General features: G+C 41.3%; 1 protein-coding gene across 1 annotated transcript; it reads right to left on the bottom strand.

Annotated features, from left to right (window-relative positions):
• Positions 1 to 8,974: 8,974 nt before the first annotated feature.
• peli2 (pellino E3 ubiquitin protein ligase family member 2) lies at positions 8,975 to 20,744 on the bottom strand. Its single transcript, XM_085343725.1, has 6 exons — positions 20,454 to 20,744; positions 14,412 to 14,541; positions 12,141 to 12,242; positions 10,729 to 10,926; positions 10,303 to 10,491; positions 8,975 to 9,905 (listed from the first exon to the last, which is right to left on the bottom strand). The coding sequence occupies exons 1-6, from the start codon at positions 20,528 to 20,530 to the stop codon at positions 9,327 to 9,329; spliced, it is 1,275 nt and encodes a 424-aa protein (XP_085199851.1). The 5' UTR covers positions 20,531 to 20,744; the 3' UTR covers positions 8,975 to 9,326.
• Positions 20,745 to 21,499: the final 755 nt, after the last annotated feature.

The raw sequence follows: 21,499 nt of genomic DNA, 5'->3' as shown, positions 1-21,499 counted from the left end.
TTCACGCCGACTGGCTAACCTCGCGATATTACCGGACACGCTTTCCTCATAAGTTGCATTACTCATTGAATTGCTGTTTCTTGCTTTGTAAAGGGAAACAAAAACGAGCGTTTCAAATGAGGACGACCAGTGTTTTATCTCGGACGTGTTGGCCAAGCAACATGGTTATGACTACTTCCTGGTTCACTCAATGTCATTCAGGAATGTACATCAGTCTTCTTTCATCACTTGTATTCACAGAGCTGAACGGAGAGGGGTTGGGTCTGCATCTTTACGCTAGCACGACAGTTTATTTTTCTGTCAAAATTAGTCTAAAAATTGAAAGCCTTTCCTTTTTGCGCTTTACTCATAAATTTAAAAACATACTCAAGTTTTCAGGTTTTCTTCCAAGTATAATATTGTGTGCTAAAATGTACAGAAATGGAAAGAACTCTCAATCTGGCTAACTTGTAAACTGAAACTACATATGCTAATGAAAAGTATGTGTTAAAGTCTAAAGGTTCAAACCAGCTGTTTGTGATTACTATTCATTGCCAGGCACCATTTTGAAGGATCAACATGCAAATATGCATTTTCTAATGCATATGATTTCTCAGTGCATTTCAAGAGCTTTAGTTGAGAGGGACTGCTGAGTATCTCAACTCAAACATAGCCTGCCTTCCCTCATTTGGAGGGGTTGTTTTAAGCCTTACAGTGAAAATGGCATTATTACTGGATTAAAACATTATTATATTAAAGCTGTTACAGTACCTGCTTCAAATGCACAATTACGTGCACAGTAGAGCACTAGATTATGCCAGAAACAAGATACACGAATTTGTAAATGTATCACAAGTGTCCATATTTCACAGGTTGAGAGGTGACTGTAATAAAGAAATTGCCCTATTGAACTGATAATAATCCCAGCCCACCATAAATGACTCTGATCCTTCAGTAAATTGAGCCCTTGGTGAGGTGGAGTGGTGTCAGCACCTAACCAACTCTCAGATGGCTCTCTAATCCTCCCGTCCCTCTCACCACCACCCTCACCGTCTAATCAGACTTGAACACACACATAACACTCACACCCATCTGACACACACAAACCAAAGTACTCACCCTTCCTCATACTGGGGCTCAGCCATCTCTTCAGTGTGATGTCACTGCTAATCCAAGCTTGGTTATCCACTGGGGTGCAGTGCTGGCAAGAGGGATGTGGGGAGGAGATGGGATGAATTTGTGGTGGTGGATGGTGGGGGGTGAGGGGTAATCAGGCACGTCATAAAGACTTCTCTCTAAAACCATCACTTCCATTAGCCCCTACCACATAGAAAGCTAGTCTTGTACCCAAACTGTACACATATGCGCAAATGCTCATTGGAGCGCCAATATGGACACATTTCAGCTCTGATATTTGAGATAAAACACAACTGTAGGCACATTCGCAGCCATGTAGCTCATATTTGGGGCACAGAGAAATCATTAGAGAGCCAGCTGGATTAAGACCCCCCCCCCACCCCCCGTTCTATCCCATGCATTCACAAAATAAACGCAGGGCCTTTATATTGACAGCTTGTCCAAAGAGAGGAATTACCCACATGGTTGAGGCCCTCGCTCCATATGGCGGCAGGCTATTAACAAACATTAGTTGACTGTAATAGCAGCAGTATTAAATTCATTATCTTTTTCAGATTGTATGTGAGGTGTGTGACTTTGTATGCGTGTGTTTGTGTTTGTGTGGAGTGCCCACACTGTGTGCCAGCGTGTGTGATTAGAGAGTTCTAATGTTCCAGCTCTGGGGATTTGTAGCATAAGATAAGAAAGGGCATTAACGGTGAATTGTGACGGTCTAGTGGAGCAAAACTGTTGTTTAAAATGTGCGTATGCTTTCTTTGCCGAGTCCTTTTTACATGAAAAATTAGCATTTTGTCTCAGATTTTTGTTGCTGATTTTTTTTTAACTCAATGCTATACATACAGAAAAAGAGCAGCCACGCATGAGAAAGTGGCTGACTGCAGTTCCATCTATTTGATTTTGTATTTTCCTCACTTAACCTACCACATATCTGTTTTAATCTTACCTTAAGCATCCTTGAAATGAGGTGTAATCCACTTAAGCCCGTTTGAATCTGCTTCACAGCCATATTACACCCATTCGTCGACTCATAAACATTCTCTCTGCTAAACAGCTGCACATTGGCGGTGTCCACGAGCCAAATTGTACATTGTGTTGACGCAGAAAGATTAAAACTCTGCAGTATTTGCACTTGCAAAAAGAGCAGCCATGTTTACTCAACCTTCTCTCGCTTACAATCAATGGGCAGCATGCAGACAGGGTGAGAAATAACTGGATAGGATGTACTTTTCATAACATTGGCTCTGTGGGCCACTGCAATGCATATGAAATAAAACAATCAAGATGCATTTGATGTGCGCACTCTCAGCTTTAATTGAGGGGGTGGAACAGTTTTATACACAGCCCTACCACCTCCTCCCCCTTTGGCAAAGTCTCAGATGCAATTGGACAAATTAACATAATCATAAATAAAATGCTAATTTTTAATACGTTGTCAAGAATCCTTGGCATGCTGCGCCGATTGGCTGAAGCCTGGAACCCACAGACATTAACCGGGGGAGTGGATCTCTTGTTGTTGTTTCTGGTTCTTTCTGACTTATTTGTCTTCATTCAGATGCATGCTGTTAATATATCAGCCCATGGATATTAGTGTACAGTGAGCACCATAAAAGTGTATAACATGTAATTACAGTACATAGTGCCAAACTACTTTTCACATCCCTGAAAAACAGTCTCACTTTTTTGTCCAATAAAAAAACAGGTTAATGCATGTTTGGTCACATCGCTCTGGGAATATCATTTGGAATCGTAACGAGGTAATTTTATGTTTTTGTTCATGTTTTGTGTGTTTTTAACAAAATTTGGTTAATAAAGTTAGATCATTCTTCTCTGTGTACGTTCACTGTGTCCTTTCATTTAAAGCTGCCTCTCTTTTGCTCCACACAGCCTGGCCCAAATACTAGTCAAAAGACAAAGCTGCGAGAAACAACAAGCATTAACGCTGTGCTCTTTTGCAAGTGGAAAAAATACAACCATTCCCTGTAAAATGTACATGTAGCGAGGCCTTGAACCACAGAATAGGTCTTCAAAGAGATTAATTCTCCTCTGTGATCCAGTTCTCATTACAACAAGCAGGGGACTCAAACACACATAATAACAGGGCTGACTGCTGTTCCTTTGTAACATGTGGCTACTTAAATGATCCTAAATAAAATAGATGACAAGGATAAAGCAAATCATAATCGGCATTTTGCACAATGGAACATAATAGTCTGCGGAGAACAAGGGACAACATACAGAGCTCCTGTTTTCATCGCCTGGAGCTGCACACCTAGTCGAGAGCAATTAAAATGAGAGGATTCAATTTTGTCAAACACCAGGAACCTGAGATAAATCTTGTATCTCATTTTCCAGCGTGAGGACACTCCCTCGTGTCGGTGCTATCATGTTTGTTATGGTATTTTTAAGAAACAGCTGGCTGCCGACAGACTTGGTAAAACAACCCCACCCCTGCCACCCTCCCACCCTTTCCCCAAATCATGCTAATCCCAATCATTTCAGTGTGAGACGCAGGGGTGAGGAGACGTTAGAGTCGGGTGAGGCTGTGAATAAAAGATGGTTTTAGACTGAAAATTTAGACAGAGCAGAAGGGGGAGGAGGGAGAGAGCAAGGCGGCACATCACTGCATGGTTTCCATGTGGGAGCAATCCACTTACTTGAACTGATAAAGATTTAATTAACACAAGACTCTGCAATTACTCCATAATTAAAGTAATTTGTCCTCTTGTTTGGATGAGTAGGCAAGACGCCGCATGTGCCCGTGTAAGAGCAGACAAGAGAGGAAAAAAAAGGGGGGCGTGAGATGCTCAGAGAGGCAAAGTATGCCCCCACTTTAGTATTTGAATTTAATGCTTGATTTTCCAAACCTATTTTTCCCCACATATGTTCTAATGAAATATTTGTATCGGCTTCTCTTTAGCCCTGTGTTTATTTGCCTTTTATTTGACAACTCATTTGTTATTCATTGAGAAAGTAATAAGCTGAGTAGGCTGAGTACAAAGTATCATCAAGAGCCACATGAAATAGTAAATAGGCCTGATATAATCATAATCCTCTTCAAACTGCACTGCATACAGCTTTGAATTGTGTAGTGCTACAGAGCTGGCTGCAAGCTAAAGGAGACAAATGCACGCACACACATACAAAAAGTGGGATGGTTTTGTTTGACAACTCAAATTGCATGACTCAGAAGTGAGAGGAGAGTCCTGTGTGAGGTGTTTGACCTTGGGCCTGGATAACAAAGGCTGGACCTGACTTAAAGTAAGACATGCAGGTGTTTGATTGAAGCAACAATTAGTGACTAATCACTCGAGACAGAAATAGCGAGGAATTAGCAGCAAAGTCCAATATGTGGCACTGTGCTGTGGCAGTCCAATTTGCAAGAAGATTTAAAAAAAATAAAAAATAAAAAAAGACCTGCCAAGTTTACTATTAAAAAACCAGGGAGACAAATGTGTCTTGTGTTAGCTTCTGAGGGTTGTATGTGCTGTTACTTAATTTACACGAGGGGAAGAGCACTATCTCTTATTTACAGATGATGATCTGCATATAATTTGCCTCAGTTGCACGCTGGGTAATTGAGGTAAATATCACAGCATTCAACTTGCCAGCTGAGGTATCCCGCTGATAGCTTGGCGTACAGCCCGCAGCCACCTGTGGCATTTCACATGTTGGGTGAAATCACAGGGCAGACAGACAAAAAGAAAAAGAAAACATGTAAGGCAACTAAGGCACAACTCTGAATACAACCTTCAGATGTGTAACAGCTGGATAATTGACAACTGTTGTTGACTTTAATCCAATAACCTATATATTGCTGGCTGTTGTTAGAGGGGGAAAAAATCTCATCTAAATATCTGAGGAAGTGGCACGATCACTGCTTAAAAGTTTCAGTGTTTTTTTGGGGTTTTTTCCAAGGCTGCATGCACTTACAACTGATTGCCCCCCCCCCCGCCCCACCAGCCACATTTTGAAGCCAGGCCTTGAAAACTGTTTGGATTTCATTACTATCACTATGTGCAGGGGCCTACCCAGAGGAGTGTGGAGATGTACAGCATATACTTTTTCACTGATCTCTGAGAAATAATTGCATTAACCCTATACCTATATAGTTTGCAGCTCACTTCTCTCAGCTATCAAATTAAAACTACTGGAATGCTTAAATACTTTATTTAGTAAGAGTGAATTTCTTTTTGCCATTGCCCACCCAAAAACTCTAAATGCTCTGTCTGGATACAGGTAATGGTTTCCTCTTATGCTGTTAATATTCTTAAAGACGCCACCAATATATCATTACAGCACTGGATAATAAAGTTTCTTCTAAAACATCCTAATTTTCCTGTTTGGAAAACTCACTTAACAGGAGCAAACTTGCAAGCTATCATTGTCAATACACCATCTTGTTTTAGGCAAATATGACAGCTTTGTGCTCTCTGATTGCTCAGTCAACCAAACAAAAGGAACTTTTTAGTACAATTATAATACAACGACTCCCACTGAACTGCAAAATGGTCCCATAAAAGTTAAAAAAAAAAAAGGGGTGGGGGGATGATAGGAGGATCATCGTTTGTGTAAATTCTCAGCATTAGTGCAGGACATGCACCTCATTTCTTACTCATGAAACTGAGAGAAGGGAAAAAGAAGTATCATCCTGCTTTATTTGCATAACCCAGCCCTGCTTAGGGGCAGGGGGACCCACCAAGTGATCTCAAAATTAGCATGCTGTCACCTTCAGTGTCTCTTCTGTCATTAAGAAAAACAGGCAAGTGTGCAGACATATGAACCTATTTCACATCTACTGCAGAAATGTTAATTAGGAAGCACGGCATCCCACAGCTCCGTTCCCCTCCCTGTGCCAGAATGACATGTTATGCATTTAAATCCTTTTCATGCGTCCTTATTATAGAGAGGATGAAGTCACATGCGAATGATGGAAAATATCATCATGGTACAATATTTTTGCATGTACACTAAAAAATATATATATATATATCCTAAAAGCTAAATATTGCACACAACTATGCACTCCTTATACATCACGCCAGGATTTAGATGGGGATAAAAGACTATTATAATTAATTTGACTGCATAAGCAAAAACATATGGTATGTAATAGATTATATATTTAGTTTGAACTGATTAGACTGTTCTGATAGCCTAATTGGAGGATTTTAGTCCTCACTGGCATGCCAATTTAAATAATTCAATTTCTGATGTTTCATATGTATTTTTGATGCATTTATATTTAGTGTTTTTCATAACCAACATCAAACTTTTATTTATTTGCTGTGTTTTCAAGCTATTGGATCCCGCAGGCTCAGTAGCTTGAGAGGCATAATGCCAAAGGCGCTATTGTTGAGGAAACAGTGCCCTCCTGTGGTTTCATAGGGAAACTGCATACTTAAAAAAAACTACTGAAAACAAGGGGCTACACTCATGCAGTCATTCTCTAATAAATATTAAGATGAAGCTGATAAGATAGAACAAGAAATGTGAATAAAACAGACTTGAAGAAAATTCTCTGCCTTATCTGGAAAAAAAATACTGATAGAGCAATCACAATTCAGAGCCATTTTGGCAACCAAGATAGGAGAAATGCTCATACAGAGGAATGATGAAACACATATGTAACTGTGATTAAACATTGCTGCTATGTTGGTTGTGCGAACACAGCTGAGACATCTGGAGTGTTCAAAGGCAGCCACTAAATAAAAACCAACAAATCCCCATCAGCTGCACGCAGCCCTTTAAAAAAATCGGTGGATCACTTTAAAAGGAGTCCCTGAACATTACCCACAAGTATGAAATAGAAACTGTCAGTCAGAGTGAGAGAGAAATCCAACTTGGTGCAGAGTGTTTTTAAAAAATATTTTATTCTTTGCAAAGGAGACATTAGGAGCATCAGTGCGTTCTATGGCTTGTGTACAGAGTTCCTGCTAGAGACACAAAAATAATAATAATAATCATAGAACAAGCCCTTGGGTGAACTGTGGGCCCCACCCATGTTTACCGAGGAGGAATGTTTGAGGCAGCTACTCTTGCAGCTGTTACAGAACACAGTCTTAAGCAATGGACACAGTGTTTGAGCCGAACGCACGTGAGGTTAGAAGGGAATGCTACCGTACAGTATGTGGCCTAGTGCTTGACCCAGCATGGCAGTTAAATAACATCAGCAGAAATCAAGCGAGTCTGAAATGCTCTGTGGTTAGAGGAAAAGTGTAATGCTGCTGACATTCTTAACAATGCCAAATATGTTTCTCTTCAGAGGGAAGCGGAAAGAAAAAACAAAATAAATTAAAAATACCATGTCCAGGACAAAGGCAGATTTCCTCCGCCTCAGATATACCTCTGAATTTTTTAATTATCATAATAAAGTCTGGGAAAACCTAATGCTATATAATAGAACATCGCCCTTAACATCTCATTGTTTTAATGCTCACTATTGTATTTCATAATCTAATGTTGGAAACGACACTCGTTTGGGCACAGTCTGGAAAGCTAACATCACGGACAGATTTGTCCCAGATTCTTCAGTTTTCAATTCATCTGCTACTTTTGTTTTGGACAACTTGACTCATCCACACACAATAGAACTTACCAAATTTGGCACAGAGTGTGATAATATCATTGTTCCCCATGAAGCGACTGAACAGCCTTGACTGTAATCCAGAGCTGTCAACATTCCACCACAGCAGCAGCAGTTTGGGGGTAGCATTGTTTACAGAAACACTTTGGATTGGAGGAAAAAGTGGCCGTCGCATCTTGCATGCGGAGAGAAAACAGCTCCTCCTTATATTTGGTATAATCTCTGGATGCTGCTGAGACTGTGCCCAGGTTCGACAGCGTACAAATCATTGGATCAAACCCAGGGTGGGGATAAAGCTAACAACAGTGCAGATTGAATACAGTGTGTCTGTGTGTGTTTGTGTGGGGCAGTGACAGCTAGCAAGCAAGCAGGTACGCTTGATTCATATGGTTGTACGGCTCCGGCGATTTATTTAACTGAAAGCAGGCTTCGATCACACCTTGAAAGCAAGTTGTATAATCAAAGCACCACCAGCGAGAAGGGTCAATGCATTTCAGTACATTCATTGTCAAGCCCCTGCGACCTTGTGTTAAATCCTGCGTTCTCTCTGGTAGCGTTTTGGGGATCGGGGTGAAGCGATGCAGGGTGATTTTAACGGCCCGAGGGCACCCACGCAGTCCAATCCACATGCACACAATCACACAAACATGCACGCACACATACGCTCAAGCATTCTCACATACATTATATATGCTGGAGAAAAATATATTAACATTTGCATTAAAAAACAGTACAAGGGCCTCAGTGTAATAAAATACCTCTGGTGTTAGAATCTGTGTGGGTCGTTATTTTTCTTACACCTTCTGCAAAACTATCTCTCTCTTTACCTTCAACAAAATATCTTTTTGTCAACTATGAAAAATATTCCCATAGTTTGATGGGATTTGAGGCACTGGATTATATCTCTGTACATAAAAAGTCTTCCCCCCAACTCTCCCTCAAAGTTTGTTCGGCAGTTAGAAACCGCCTCCGGAGAGCTACAAGATGTTGATGCCGTTACGGGTTAAGGACCAGGATATCAGTGTGGACCATTTAACAAGTTAACTATTAAAACTTCCATCTTCACCTGGCTTTTCTCTCAGCCAACAGTCCAGCTGTCTGGCTCTGTAAAATCTTGGTTTCAGGCCCACCAGGAACTGAATTATATACCCTCCCCCACCCCAGCCCACATATTTCCCAGAAGACTCAACTACACCTGCTTGCTATAATTTGGTTCAGTCTGATTCATGAGTAAATTCAACTCATTCCTTCTACAACCTTAGTGTTACAGCCCTCTGATGGAAAACCAGCAGGCATTGTAGTTTACAGCCCAGCACTGGAGCTTTGTTTAAAGAGGTTTGTTGGCAGGACAGCTAAAACAGTATTTAATTCTGGAGGAGCCGTGCGTCTGTGGTCCAGTGTGCTTCACATCTCTGTATCCTGCAGTGGCCATCCAAACAGCCACAAAAGGCCCCGAACAATCTGTAATGGCTCTCTATTGTCAATCCACAGTACATGACCAGAACCTGAAAAAGGCTCGCTTCGTTCCAGAGCTGGCTTACATAAATGAAAGAAAGCACAAAATAATCTTTCACTGCATGTCAGCATTCCTGTTTAATCTCCTCTGCCAGAGCAAGACCCCTTAAACTCAGTCCACCGGACCCTGGAAGATTAGCTTGGAATAGCCCTGAGTTGGGCCAAGTTGGGTGGCGCAAAAGGGGCAGGCTGCGTGGAAGGCGTGAGTGCCGTGGGGCAGAGGGATCTCTGACCAGTACTTGACCGACTTCTCTGAACACACATGTCCGCATGGCACGAAGGCGTATGTGGGTGCACCTGTGTCCACGTAGAAGGCCGGCTCGCAGCCCAGCCACAGTGGCACGTAGGGCCCCACCACCCGGCACATGGGACACTCTCGCTCAGTGTTGGCCTCCTGCTCCGAACGGTGGCCCCAGTTGTGGTAACCGTGCACGTGACCGCACGCCAAGTACACCCAAGGCTGCTTGTCTTCCAGAGATGAAAGGGCACGACTCCGGTGCATGCTGGGGAAGGCGAGGGTATTGAGACCCACAGGGCACTGGGGGCGCGCTGCATTGATCTCCTGCCTGAGTGCCTCCAGGTGCTTTTGCGTGGGAGTGTGGAAGAGGCCTTCAGCAGTGCGCCACAGCAACGTTGCTCCACACAGATCCACCAGGGAGCCGTCCTGTAGAATATTGCTCTCATTCTCCACCTGCGGAGGATAGTGAAGTGCGCACACATTTACCTTCTACATGGGAAAAAAATCCACTGCCTATGACATGCTGATATTTCTTATTACTACATTGTACTACAGACTGACAACCTTTAGTTCCTGTTACTGCTGAGTTTCAGACATAAGTCCCACCCAAATGCCATTTAAACCTTTTGTGTACAATAGGCGACTCAGCAAACATGGATTATTTCAGACTTTGGATCAAGATAATTACTTATTCTGATTTGGGACTCATTCAAAGCTACTCTAAAAGTGGCTGTGGAAGAATTAAAATAATAAACATAACAGGACCACTTTAATATTCTAAAGTATTTCTCTAACATCACAGTGTCACTGCATACATACACTGATACATTTTAACTTTTCAACTACTCACCAGTTTGCCTGGGGTCTGTGCTGAGCGGGTCTCTCTCAACGTGTAAACATCACCACAAACAGAGATCTCTCTCCACACGCCGGGCTTGGACTCCTCAGTGAATCCCCCCTTAGGGTGCATTACCAGCACACCATTGGTTGTTAAGCCGTCCATGTGACCATCAGGGTTTTTCCATTTTGCAGCTTTTTCCTACAGGCAAGACAGAAAATGGATGATGACACAAACTGACATGATGTGTGGCATTTCACTTTTTACGTAACAGTGCATATGAAACAGTGGTTTTCTTTATCTGGTTACAAGCTTCAAGGATTAGAAGCACTAAAAAAGAAAAAAAAAAAAAAGGCAGCCATGTAACCTTACAGGCTAAAAAAAGTAGCATAGATAGAGATGGTGCATAATCACAATGGTACACCGAGTTGTAATTACCCCAAGGAAGATGTTTTTGGACGTATCAAATCCGGCTGCATAGATGCGAGCGGTGTAGGGCGGGGTGCGTTCGCAGACAATTCGGCAGGCAAAACGAGAGATGGTACTCTGCGTGATAAGAGTCTCTTCACCCTCCTGACCCCCTGCTATTGTATCAGTCACCACAAAGTCTATGGGACTCTCAGTAGAACGCCCAATCTGCAAAAACAACACAAAAATAATAATTAATATTATGCTGTACTGCACAACAGTTTCGAAAGAATCTCAAAATAGTGCAATCAATGAAGAAAGGTTCTTTTTAATTCATACCAGACACAGCAACTGTTCTGCATCCTGCTAGCTTATGTACGTGCACAAGCAAACACACACAGAGTATCCATATATATTTTAATGGGCATAATTTTCAGCACTTGGAAACAGTTCAAGCTGAATAAACAGAGGCAAAAATAGGCTTTCCTCCTTTCATTTCCTCTTTTTCCCCTTACACTGTCCTGAAGTCCAACATTTTGAGTGGCTTCCTCTTCTCTCTGGTGCGTTCAGTATTGTTTAGTCACATGGGGAAGATAGGGTGCTGAATATGAAGCATGTGTCTGTAACATTAACATCCCTTGGCTCATCACTGCCTTGCTGTACGTTCAGATTAATACTGGAGCAGTGTAAACCGGGCACAGATGATTTTTATTTATATGATTGGACGTGTTTTTGAACATTTATACTTTTTGTGTGTCTTAACTTGCTTTTCTGCTATTACAACACTTAATTTTCTTACTTTACTTATTTTACTCTGTGAAAAGCATTTTATACATAAATGTTTAACTTTGCAGTCTAATCAGGTGGTTGTGTATAACCAAAGTGGCTAAAAGAGCCCAAAGACACCTTGTCAATCAGTCAAATTAAAGCTTACATCCATATTTTCATTTATCCCATTCATAAAGAGCCATTTGAAATGACAATCTAAAGATATAGCAATTACTGTTCTGACAGCCTTTGAAGCCCCTGTAGGCAATATAACAGAACACAAACAATAAAAGGGCAATAAAATCTTTGCAACAACTGTCAGTCCTTAAAAAAACAAAACAGGTTAAGTAGCATCAAATTCAAACAACATGTCTTAGCCACAGAACTAGCAGCTCTCCTGCTGTTAAAAATACAGCCACATCCTGCCATGGGAATGGGGAACAGGCTCTGACCATTTTTGGCTGTCAGAGAGGAAATACTCCTCCTGGCTTTACTAGATCGAAACTGGTAATGTTAGGTATAGAAGTACATTAAAAAAAAAGCAGAACAAAAGCCTTTTTGTTCTATGTTTTCTGACTATAAAGAAGTACTGTAATCGCTGAGAAACTAATGTACGGGGTGTGAATGTATCTGAATGCAGTTGTGTGCCAAAGTAAAAGTGAACGGACTTTTACCTGAAACATATCTGTGTCTTTATCATGGCTGTACTCTACCACTACGGTGTGGTTCCTCGATAGCGTGTAGGAGATACTGTGCTGACCTTTACAGCTCACAGCCTGAAATGTGAAAACAAACAAACAAAAAACCCAACTTGTTCATAACAAAGTACACAGTGCAACAGTATAATAAATCATCATCCAATCTGTGGCTTTATCACCGGATCTGAGAGTGCCAAACAGCACAGCAGAACTACAGTAAAACCTTCCTTGCACAATCCTTTCCTCGTTGGTGAGGTTAAATTAAAGACCAGAGCAAAAGTCAAACCCACTATTAAAACACATGGCACTTAAGTGATGATTCACTTCCTTAGAATCAACAACTACGAGGTGCTCCTGGAAGAAAACATGTTATTGTCCTTATTTTTGTTTTGTTATTGACAACTTGGAACATTTCTATGGATTATTAGCGTGCATGTGCGGTTTTTTACAGCTCACAATTAAGCCAAAGCTCTACAGGCTTATTGTGTAATTTTGTCATGATGTTACCAAAATCCTAAAACCTATTACAAGAATTTTTTGGGAAGCGGAACAAAAAAAAAAAAAGACTGTGTAAAGTCACACTCGCAAAACAGTGACCATAAACTCCCTGCTGGCCTCGGTTAACACAAGCTCGCCAGGCAACTGAACTGCTTCATGTCAGTGTAGCGAGGAAGGCTTGGTTAAAGCCCGGCCCCAGCTTCCATCAACACTGTACCACATGCCATCTCTGCTCTAATCTGCAAAATTCCATTTCCTAAACATCCCCCTCCTCTTCGTCACGTGCAGGAGGGAAAGCGGGAGAGGGAAAGTGGGTCATCAGAGCTGCCACGGTCTGCTGTAACATCAGATGCACACGGGGACAAATGTCATCATCGCATGCAGTCTTGTCTTGACTGCGCTGCTACAAACAAATGGTGCTCCACCTGTTAAAGAACTAAAAAAGGAGCAGTGCACACACAAATATGTATTTTTTATAAACGCTACGCCCCCAAAATATCCTCCCCCAACCTTCCCGAGTGGTAGGAGTTGGAATCATAATGTTTTGAATACGAGGCTGGCAGTGGCATCATGGGAGCTCCTCATTATCTGCCATGAACACTAGAGTGTGCACCGACACGTGAGCTCTCCCTCTCAGCCGCAGAGACTCCTCAGCTCATTCGTATGCTGCACTGGAAGGGAGCAAGAATGGGTTACAGGGGGTGGGCTTCATTTTAGTGATTCACCTCTTTAATACCCCCTTCTCCTTAAAATAAGCTGACCACCCAGCTCGTCTCTTACAGAATGGCCCTTTTTTGACCGTTTATACACCTGGATGAGCCAGGTCAGCATAAAGCAACAACCCCTGAGCTCATCCTTCAAGTCCCATAACACGGTGCCAGGGTCGAAGTGGTCAGTGAAACAGCCAGTAAGTAATGTAATGCACAGTAAAAACAGCCACATCTAATGCAGATAGCAAACTATCTGAGACGTAATTTATGATGTGGAGCAGCAGAACACTTCAGCCATATTTCACAGCACACTGCAGCTCAAACTCAAACAAAATAAAGCGCAATCTCTGCCATGAAAAAGCCTCTGTCACTGAATCGTCCCAGAGCAGATTTCTGGATTCCGCAACCTGACAGTAACCTGAACCAGACAGCCTTTTAGCTAAAAATGTCAAACACTGGTCTCCAAGTGGTGCAGAGGTATGTAGGTCTTGTCTGATGTTTAGCAGTTTCGCCTAGGAACCGAAGGTAGGAATGCAGGAAGGCAAACACGTTTTACTGGATGTGGCACTTCCCTGCAGGCAGCCTGCCGTGAAGAGAAACTCTGAAGCCCAGCTAGGAACTAGTCATTGTAGTGGAAATGTCAACATTAAGGTCTGCCAACAATAATGTAAAGTGCTTTTCACAGCACAATTTACTAGCTACCACAATCACTAAAAGGCCATTCAGCTGCTGTGGGAAAAAAAACAAACAAAAAAAAAACCCCAAAAAAACAAAAGGGGTTCATTTATAGAAATTATGCTTTCAACTTCATATACAGCCAAATCTTCTTATGTATATATGTAAAACCAAAACCAAAAAAAAACAAAAACAAACAAACCCCCAAACTATTACCTAAAAAAAAAGAAAAAGAAATATCACCTCCTTCTTCTGTTACGTTTTTGCACACTTTCATACATTTTGTCTGAAGAAGAAAGGCAGACAGATGTTCAATCCCACTGAGAGCCTGTTCATTAAATCACTTTAAATCATCCTTCTGTACCTTGGTGGCCTGGGGTGTGTTGAGGACGTGCACAGTGCTTGGTGATACACCATTGGGTTTGATTCTCTTGTATAGAGCAAATCTGCTTTTCCGTCTACCGCGATCTCCGTTGGGCAGGGAGCCATTGTACCTGTCAGAGACGGGACAGGGTGGAGAGAAGGACAGCAAATTGACAGTTATTTATTTATTTCATCTGTGTGAAAATGCTAACAGCTTCCATAGCTGCAAAAAGATGTGTCTAATGAGATTTACAGGCAAAAGTCTTGTAATCATATAAGAAGTAAACACGGAGAATTAGAAACATTCGTGTGTTCTGAAAAGGAGATTTGCCACGCATTACATCACTGACAATCTAATACACCCTATTAGTAATCTAAGCGTTACCTTGGATAACGGCTCTTATTACATAATGCACTCTGGTGCTGGTGATTTCAGTGTGCGTGCACTGTGTAAACTGCAGCTGTTCTTTTGCTCTGTGTCCCAGGCAGGAGCACGTTTTAAGATGCATGTCAGGTTTGCTATCATTTTGGGAATGCACGGTCTGGGTGGATGACTCAGACACATTCTTTCAAAGATGAATTTTATACACGGATACAGCTTACAAAGCTATCTGTTCCGTTTCCAAAATCATTTAATAACAGACTCCAGTTTTGCCCTTTAGTGTGCTGAGAGGCACCTAGCCTAAGCTGCTCTTTGTGAATGAAGAAGCCCCTTCCGGTACAACTGGTCTTCTTTCTATCCACCAGCTGGTTCCTACAGCTGGGACACCCCATGCTCGACTATCATCCAACACACAGACCTTCTGTCACACACTCACATAAACCACAAATGTGCTGAACAGACACTTTGCACAAGATACACATTTATATTATATGCCTCAAGTTTGCACACCAATGTATCGGAGGGGAACAGAGTCTACGAGCCAAATGTAATCTGACATTTTTCCTTTCTGTTTCTGAACAATAGCAACAGAACCTCCTTCTGCTCCTTCCCACCTCCCTCCCAGGCTAGTCCACCTGTCCCATGTCTCCACACGGCTGGCCAGGCAAAGAAACACATGGTCCTAGCCACCCACAGAGAGCTAGAGAGGCACTGGAAGATTCTATGGACTAAATGCAACAAATACAAAGACAGAAAGACAGGAGGAAAGTGTCAAATGACAGCAGACCTGCTTACCTTCTCTCCTAAAGTGTTCAGCTTTTACTTTTAGTGGTGATTACTGTCTGATCGTACTCCTTTCAAGGCCATTTCAGGGATTCTATTTCCATGTCATTAGACCAGTGCACACTTTAAATGCAGACCCTTACACAGTTGTGAAATCTTGGGCTCCAAAAGCCTGAGCTGGCCTTCTCATGCTGCTTTCAAAATAAAGTACAAGTGTACAAGACATAAGTTACATTAAATCTAAAGAAAAATAAAATAATGCCCACTTTCCCCCCATTTATATAGTAATTGTGTTGCTTTCATTTACAAGTAATCTGTAAGAGAAAACAAATAAAGCCCCTTTATTGATGCACACATTCCTAAGCTAATTTCACATGGTTTGTTCTCTGTACTCCACTTTTATTTGACCTGCTCTAAAAACACCCCACCTAAATAAAGACCAGCCAGCCCTACATAAAGATGTCTTTTCAGTTTAGGGGGGTCTACTGGCTGGCTACCTGCCCCTGTGTGTCTCATACAAAGCACACAATCAAATGCTATCCAGCTTAGTGTTTTTGCCATGATGAATTCTGACTGGAGAATATAACCCTAGCTCTGCAAGAAACGCAGCATATGCTTTCAATTATTCAGCATTATACCGAGGAACAATATTCTGTCATGCAGGAACTGCCACCGTCACATTAGCTAGGACAGGCTCTTTAAAGCTGCGTTCCAACTAATTGTGATCGCTTTCCCTTTTGACCCGTGCCAGACAGACAGCGGATTTACCTTCCAATACTTAGCAGCAGGGATTAGAAGACTCTGGCATATCACCTATCCTCCAGGGTTGCGGTAAGGAGCCAACAGCACCTCCTACTTCCTATGCTAACATGAAAGGCTAGTGTTCACAGAATGAGGAGAAGATATGCTGAATAGCTGTAACACTCATTAGAAATACAGAAAGTTAGGTTAGGCTTACAGGGTCACACAAGATGGTTTCTAGGTCACTAGGACTTCATCTAAATCAATCTAAGCTGTAAAAATACATAAATAATACATCATTAACAGACAACCAGATGGCATGATGAGCAAAGACAGTATGAGTCAACTAAATGAGCATCATCCATCCATTTTCTTATCCATTTATCCAACTTAGGGCAGCAGGGGTGCTGGAGCCTAGCCCAGGCGTCACGGGGTGAGAGGCTGGGCACATCTTGGCCAGGCTGCCAGTCAATCACAGGGCTGACCCAGAAAGACAGACTACCACATACTCTCCAATGCATATTTACAGCCAATTCACAATCAACAAAAATCCCAGTGGCTCTCAAACCTCTTCTGGCATACCCCACTTTACTTTATATACAAGTAAGCACAATAGCATTAGCCAAATCTTGTTTGGTAATAAACAAAAGTCTCTCTTTTGCCTAGTTGTTCATGCCCTGCAGTTTCTGAACCTCTGAATTACCTTAACATGAGTGTGTTTGGACTGTGGGAGGATCCTGCTGCAACTGGAAAAAAAGGAAAAAAAAAAAAAAAAAAACCTACGCAGGCACAGGACGTACATGCAAACTGCACACAGAAACGCCTCAATCCACCAAGAGGTTTGAATACTTGTTGAGTGGTGATCATGCTAACCACTGCACCACTCTAGATTAAACCAGTTACACCTGAAATCTTTAAATGCTTCTATTGTAGTACTGACAAAAAACCCCAGAAAGAGATGTCTCTTCTCTTTATACCATTTAAATTACATAATATTAATAAAAAGGCACGATCTATGTCAGTCTGTACCAAAGATGCTCCCAAGTTGATTTGTACACTTTCCTTTAATGAGTGGTTCTCTAAGGCAAAATGTAGAAAGTTCAATCAATAGGCCTAGTCTCCCTGCCACAATGGACAGAGGAAGCTGAAGAGAGGCAAAGGCTGAGTCCTGATCAATCCATCCTTTCATTTGCAGGATACCCATGCAGCACCCCCCTCCTCATCCTGCCTCCTTTCACTGACCAGCACCAAGCCAATCTGCGGCGGCAGAGATGGAGGGGCAGCCATGCAAGTAATAAGAGCCACCACGGTCATGGCAACAAACCGCTGAGGGAACTGCTGCTCAAACAAGCTTTGTTCCATGCTGTCAGCTATCTTGTCTACCATCAGTTTTATCAATGGGATGTGATGTCATGGCAGTGATTATACACCCGTCACATCTGATTCACATATGTGTCTTTATGTCAGGAGAGGGAACAAAAGTACCAGCTTCAAACATGCCACATACCGAGCCTGGGGTAATAAGCACTCAGCACTTTTTATCCCTTACAATAAGCACTATGACTGCGAGTGTATGGGTGGAGGGCAGTGTACAAAAACACAGTGTAGTCTGCTCTCTGTGTAAGCCATCATTTCAGCACCTTATTTCAAATACTGTAAAGATGAAAGTCACACAGCCGCATGGACACCAGTAAATCTGAACTATAAAAATTTTATAACTTTTATAAGCGCCTCAGGACTGGCCATTGGCTAAAGTTCAGTCACTCATGTTTTCCATCATCTGTTGGCCAAGACAATACAGACAGGACGAGAAGGTGACTGTTTAGAAGGATAGCTTGTGGCAATTTGTCCTAAATGAATTCTAAACAACCAAACAAAAACACACAAAACAAAATGAAAAAACAAAACAAAAACAAAAAGAGGACAAAGCAGTTATGATATAATAAAGGTAAAAGTTACACTGGCTTTATTCGGTGACAACACAGATGTGAGTAACTGCTTATTTTGTTTGCCTTTTTACATTAACAGACTGTCTGTGTACTTTCTGATATTATCCAGTACAAGTGGCAACTGGATAGTTACAGAATGAACGCCAAATAATTCAAATACTTAACAGGAGTAGGTGTGCTCTTCTACAAAAGGCTTTTAAATGTAAAGAGTGATGTGAAAAACAAAGATTACTTCAACAAATAGCTTGAAAATGACCAGCGCATGCCAGCTATCAATACATCTGATGGGCAAAATAACAGACGGACAGAATATTACCATCTTTTTTGATAAATAATGCTTTAAGTCATAATTCCTTGGCAGTTTCTTTCCCATGTTTTATATTTACCTGAAATTATATCAGTAAATGTATGAGACTGACTTCTTCTTTTTTTTTTCCATTGGGTAAATTACTGATATTTTATTGACAACAATACAGTTAATGGTGAGGCTCTTATCAGTTTCTGTAGAGACTCCTGACCAGTTTACTATATAGAAAAAAAATGCACGTCTACACAGGTTCTTGACACCAAGGCAAAATTTCCACTGCTGCAGGTTTGACGTAATTGTTCTGCAATGTGAAACTGTCAGAAGAGCCTTGTAAATACCTTGAAATAAGTAAGCGATAAACTTAAAGGCAAATAAGTATGGAGGCTTGACAATAAGGAACTGATTACTGATCATCTATCAGAATCAGAATCAGAATACTTTATTGATCCCTGGGGGAAATTATTTTTTGTTACAGTGCTCCATTTTAAACCAACATTAAGACAAGACAGACAATACGCTAACTAAGAATAGTACAATATATACATATATATACATACATACATACATAAGTCACTTATAAATAAATAAATCTACTGGTTGGGCAAGAAATGTAAAGATGACAGTAAGGCTTTTAAGAAGCCACATAAGATGATTTAAAGCAGATGAATAATAAAAAACACATAAATAAATAACTAAAGAACTACAGCTCGGCTTGTTTTCAACACTCTGTGAAAACATGGTGGTTCTGTGCCTGCCCAACAAAAATTACTCCATACTGAGATATAAACAAATACAAAGATGGAAAAAAACAGCAGAAAGGTAGCTTGACTGAGCAGCCTTTGATGCTGTTCCCATAGGCAGCTTAGACTCTGCTAGTATAAAGCAATTTAAGAATATATCCTGTGAGATTAGATAAACTTGTCCACTGCTTTCCCTTGTTTCTCTGACTTGCACTGGAGCATTGTGGGTAATGGCAGATACTGTATAAGGTATGGAAATCAGTAACCGACTCCTTACTACTTACTATACAGTATAATTCAGCACATACTTTGGCTGATTTTCTCTATGAACAGAAAAAATGTTTTACTGTATAAATAACATTTGAATGTTCCCCACATCAGGTAGCATATCCCAATATCATTTTATCGAATTACATATATCATTACAGAGTACTTCATAAGGCTCTCGCTGTTATCCGACATTTAAGCTCCCCTTGTCTGTTAAATAAGGAATATAAGGTAACTTTTTGCAGGTCAAGGAGTGTGATTTTAAACTCGGAGAACAGCCGGCAGTACGTGCGTGCGTGACTGCAGAAGTTGTGTTAAAGGAAGCACCCTGGGGCTGGGGGAGGGGACCATCACTACTTCCGAATTCCTAAAACCCCATGAATCCAACTTTAAGGTAAGAAGGAGCGTCCGGTCAGAGTTGCTGAATAAATTTCACTGGGGTTCCCAAAGTTGTCCCAAATCTGTCCTATTTCACGGACACAGATATGTAGACACATGCAGGCAGTTTGTAGTTATCAGGGTTGACAGGGAATGGGATATTTAAAACGTCCACATTTGTAATTGCGCACGTGTCTGATTTGTGGGATAACGTGAGCTTGTAAATTTCTAAACAGAGCTTGACGTGCTCCCTGAAAATCATCACAGCGCCTCTTTGATGTTATATAATGTCGCCTGTGTTGGAAGTTGATCTTGAATTTAAAAAACAAAAATACACAACGCATCACTGCTAACTCCATGCTATTTTCAAAAACTTACAGTCATGTAGCTTAGGTAGCAGTGTGAGTGGCCGTTTGTGAAACTTAAAAACAAACACTCGTTTTCAGTTTCATGTCCACACTTACTCAGAAGCAAATACAACAACGATTCAACTTACCCCAGAACCACCAGCTCTCCGTATTTCACTAGGTCTATGGATGGGGCGCAGTGCTCCTCTTGGCTTAACGAAAACATGAGGCTCCTGGCTTCACTTCACGGTTAGCTTTACAGTAATAACGGTTCACAAATTACCTAAAATTCCTCCTTAAAAAGCGCGACGCAGACTCGCTTCAGATCGCGTACACGGCAGCATGTGTTTCAGTGTCCTCACGAATCAAGTTTGCTAAAAATAAACTGGTCTGAAACTTCTTCGGCGTGACATAGCAAAACGTAACTTACTTGGCGGTTGAATGCGCTCTAAAGCAGATACAAAAACAGCGAGGACCAGGGCCGGAACGTACCATTCACTTCTACTTTACTTTGTATAGGGGGGGCTCTCTACCTACGCCTTGGTTAAAATGGTATGCCTGGTCAAATTTTATTGTATCTATTCATTAAACACATAGATAATAGTACATGAGAATGCTTCATCTTTAATTAATTCTCGTGTAGACAAAGCAGTTGAATCTACATTGTAATAATCATTTTTGAAACCACCCGTCTTGGTTTATGGATCGCACCTTCTGTTATGTAAACAAACAGTAAAATCTGGGAATTCTTAAAGGGATCATACTTTTTCCTGACGTGATTGCAGTTTCCTATATTTGACGGAAATAAAGGTTTAAACGTTTTGTCATTGTATTTACATTTCTATTATTTACTGTTTCAGCAAAATGTGCCAAGGATCACATGATTTATGAGTGCAGTAGTTATGCCTACCGAGGACGGGATATCAAAAGTGGGAAAAGACATGGTTTTTTAAAAAAAACTATTCAGAATCCTCCTGGTACATTTTCAGCGAGTGTGTGAAAAAAAATAAATTGTGAAATCGGATTTTGTAATTTTGCTGGTAACCCCTTAGGATCTTGTGTTATTTGATTATGACTTTATTGCAGCTGGCTAATGCATGTGATTGATTGTGCAACTTAATGACATCACTACGGATGTGCATGCCTCGAGGTTTTATTTTCACCACACCATTGCTCATTTTTGTCTCTGTTTTCA

The sequence above is a fragment of the Diplotaxodon limnothrissa genome, linkage group LG19, assembly GCF_057381915.1.
Source record: "Diplotaxodon limnothrissa isolate DT_005_m linkage group LG19, D_limnothrissa_male_GT1.1, whole genome shotgun sequence".
NCBI lineage: Eukaryota > Metazoa > Chordata > Actinopteri > Cichliformes > Cichlidae > Diplotaxodon > Diplotaxodon limnothrissa.
The sequence above is the reverse complement of the archived record's forward strand: the minus strand, read 5'-3'. Positions and strand labels throughout refer to the sequence as shown.

Coding starts and splice junctions, on each gene's coding strand:
- peli2 (XM_085343725.1), bottom strand. CDS start 20,530: ATGTTTTCGTTAAGCCAAGAGGAGCACTGCGCCCCATCCATAGACCTA. Junction 12,243..14,411: donor ACACACCCCAGGCCACCAAG/GTACAGAAGGAT, acceptor TTCACATTTCAG/GCTGTGAGCTGTAAAGGTCA. Junction 10,927..12,140: donor AAGACACAGATATGTTTCAG/GTAAAAGTCCGT, acceptor TTGTTTTTGCAG/ATTGGGCGTTCTACTGAGAG.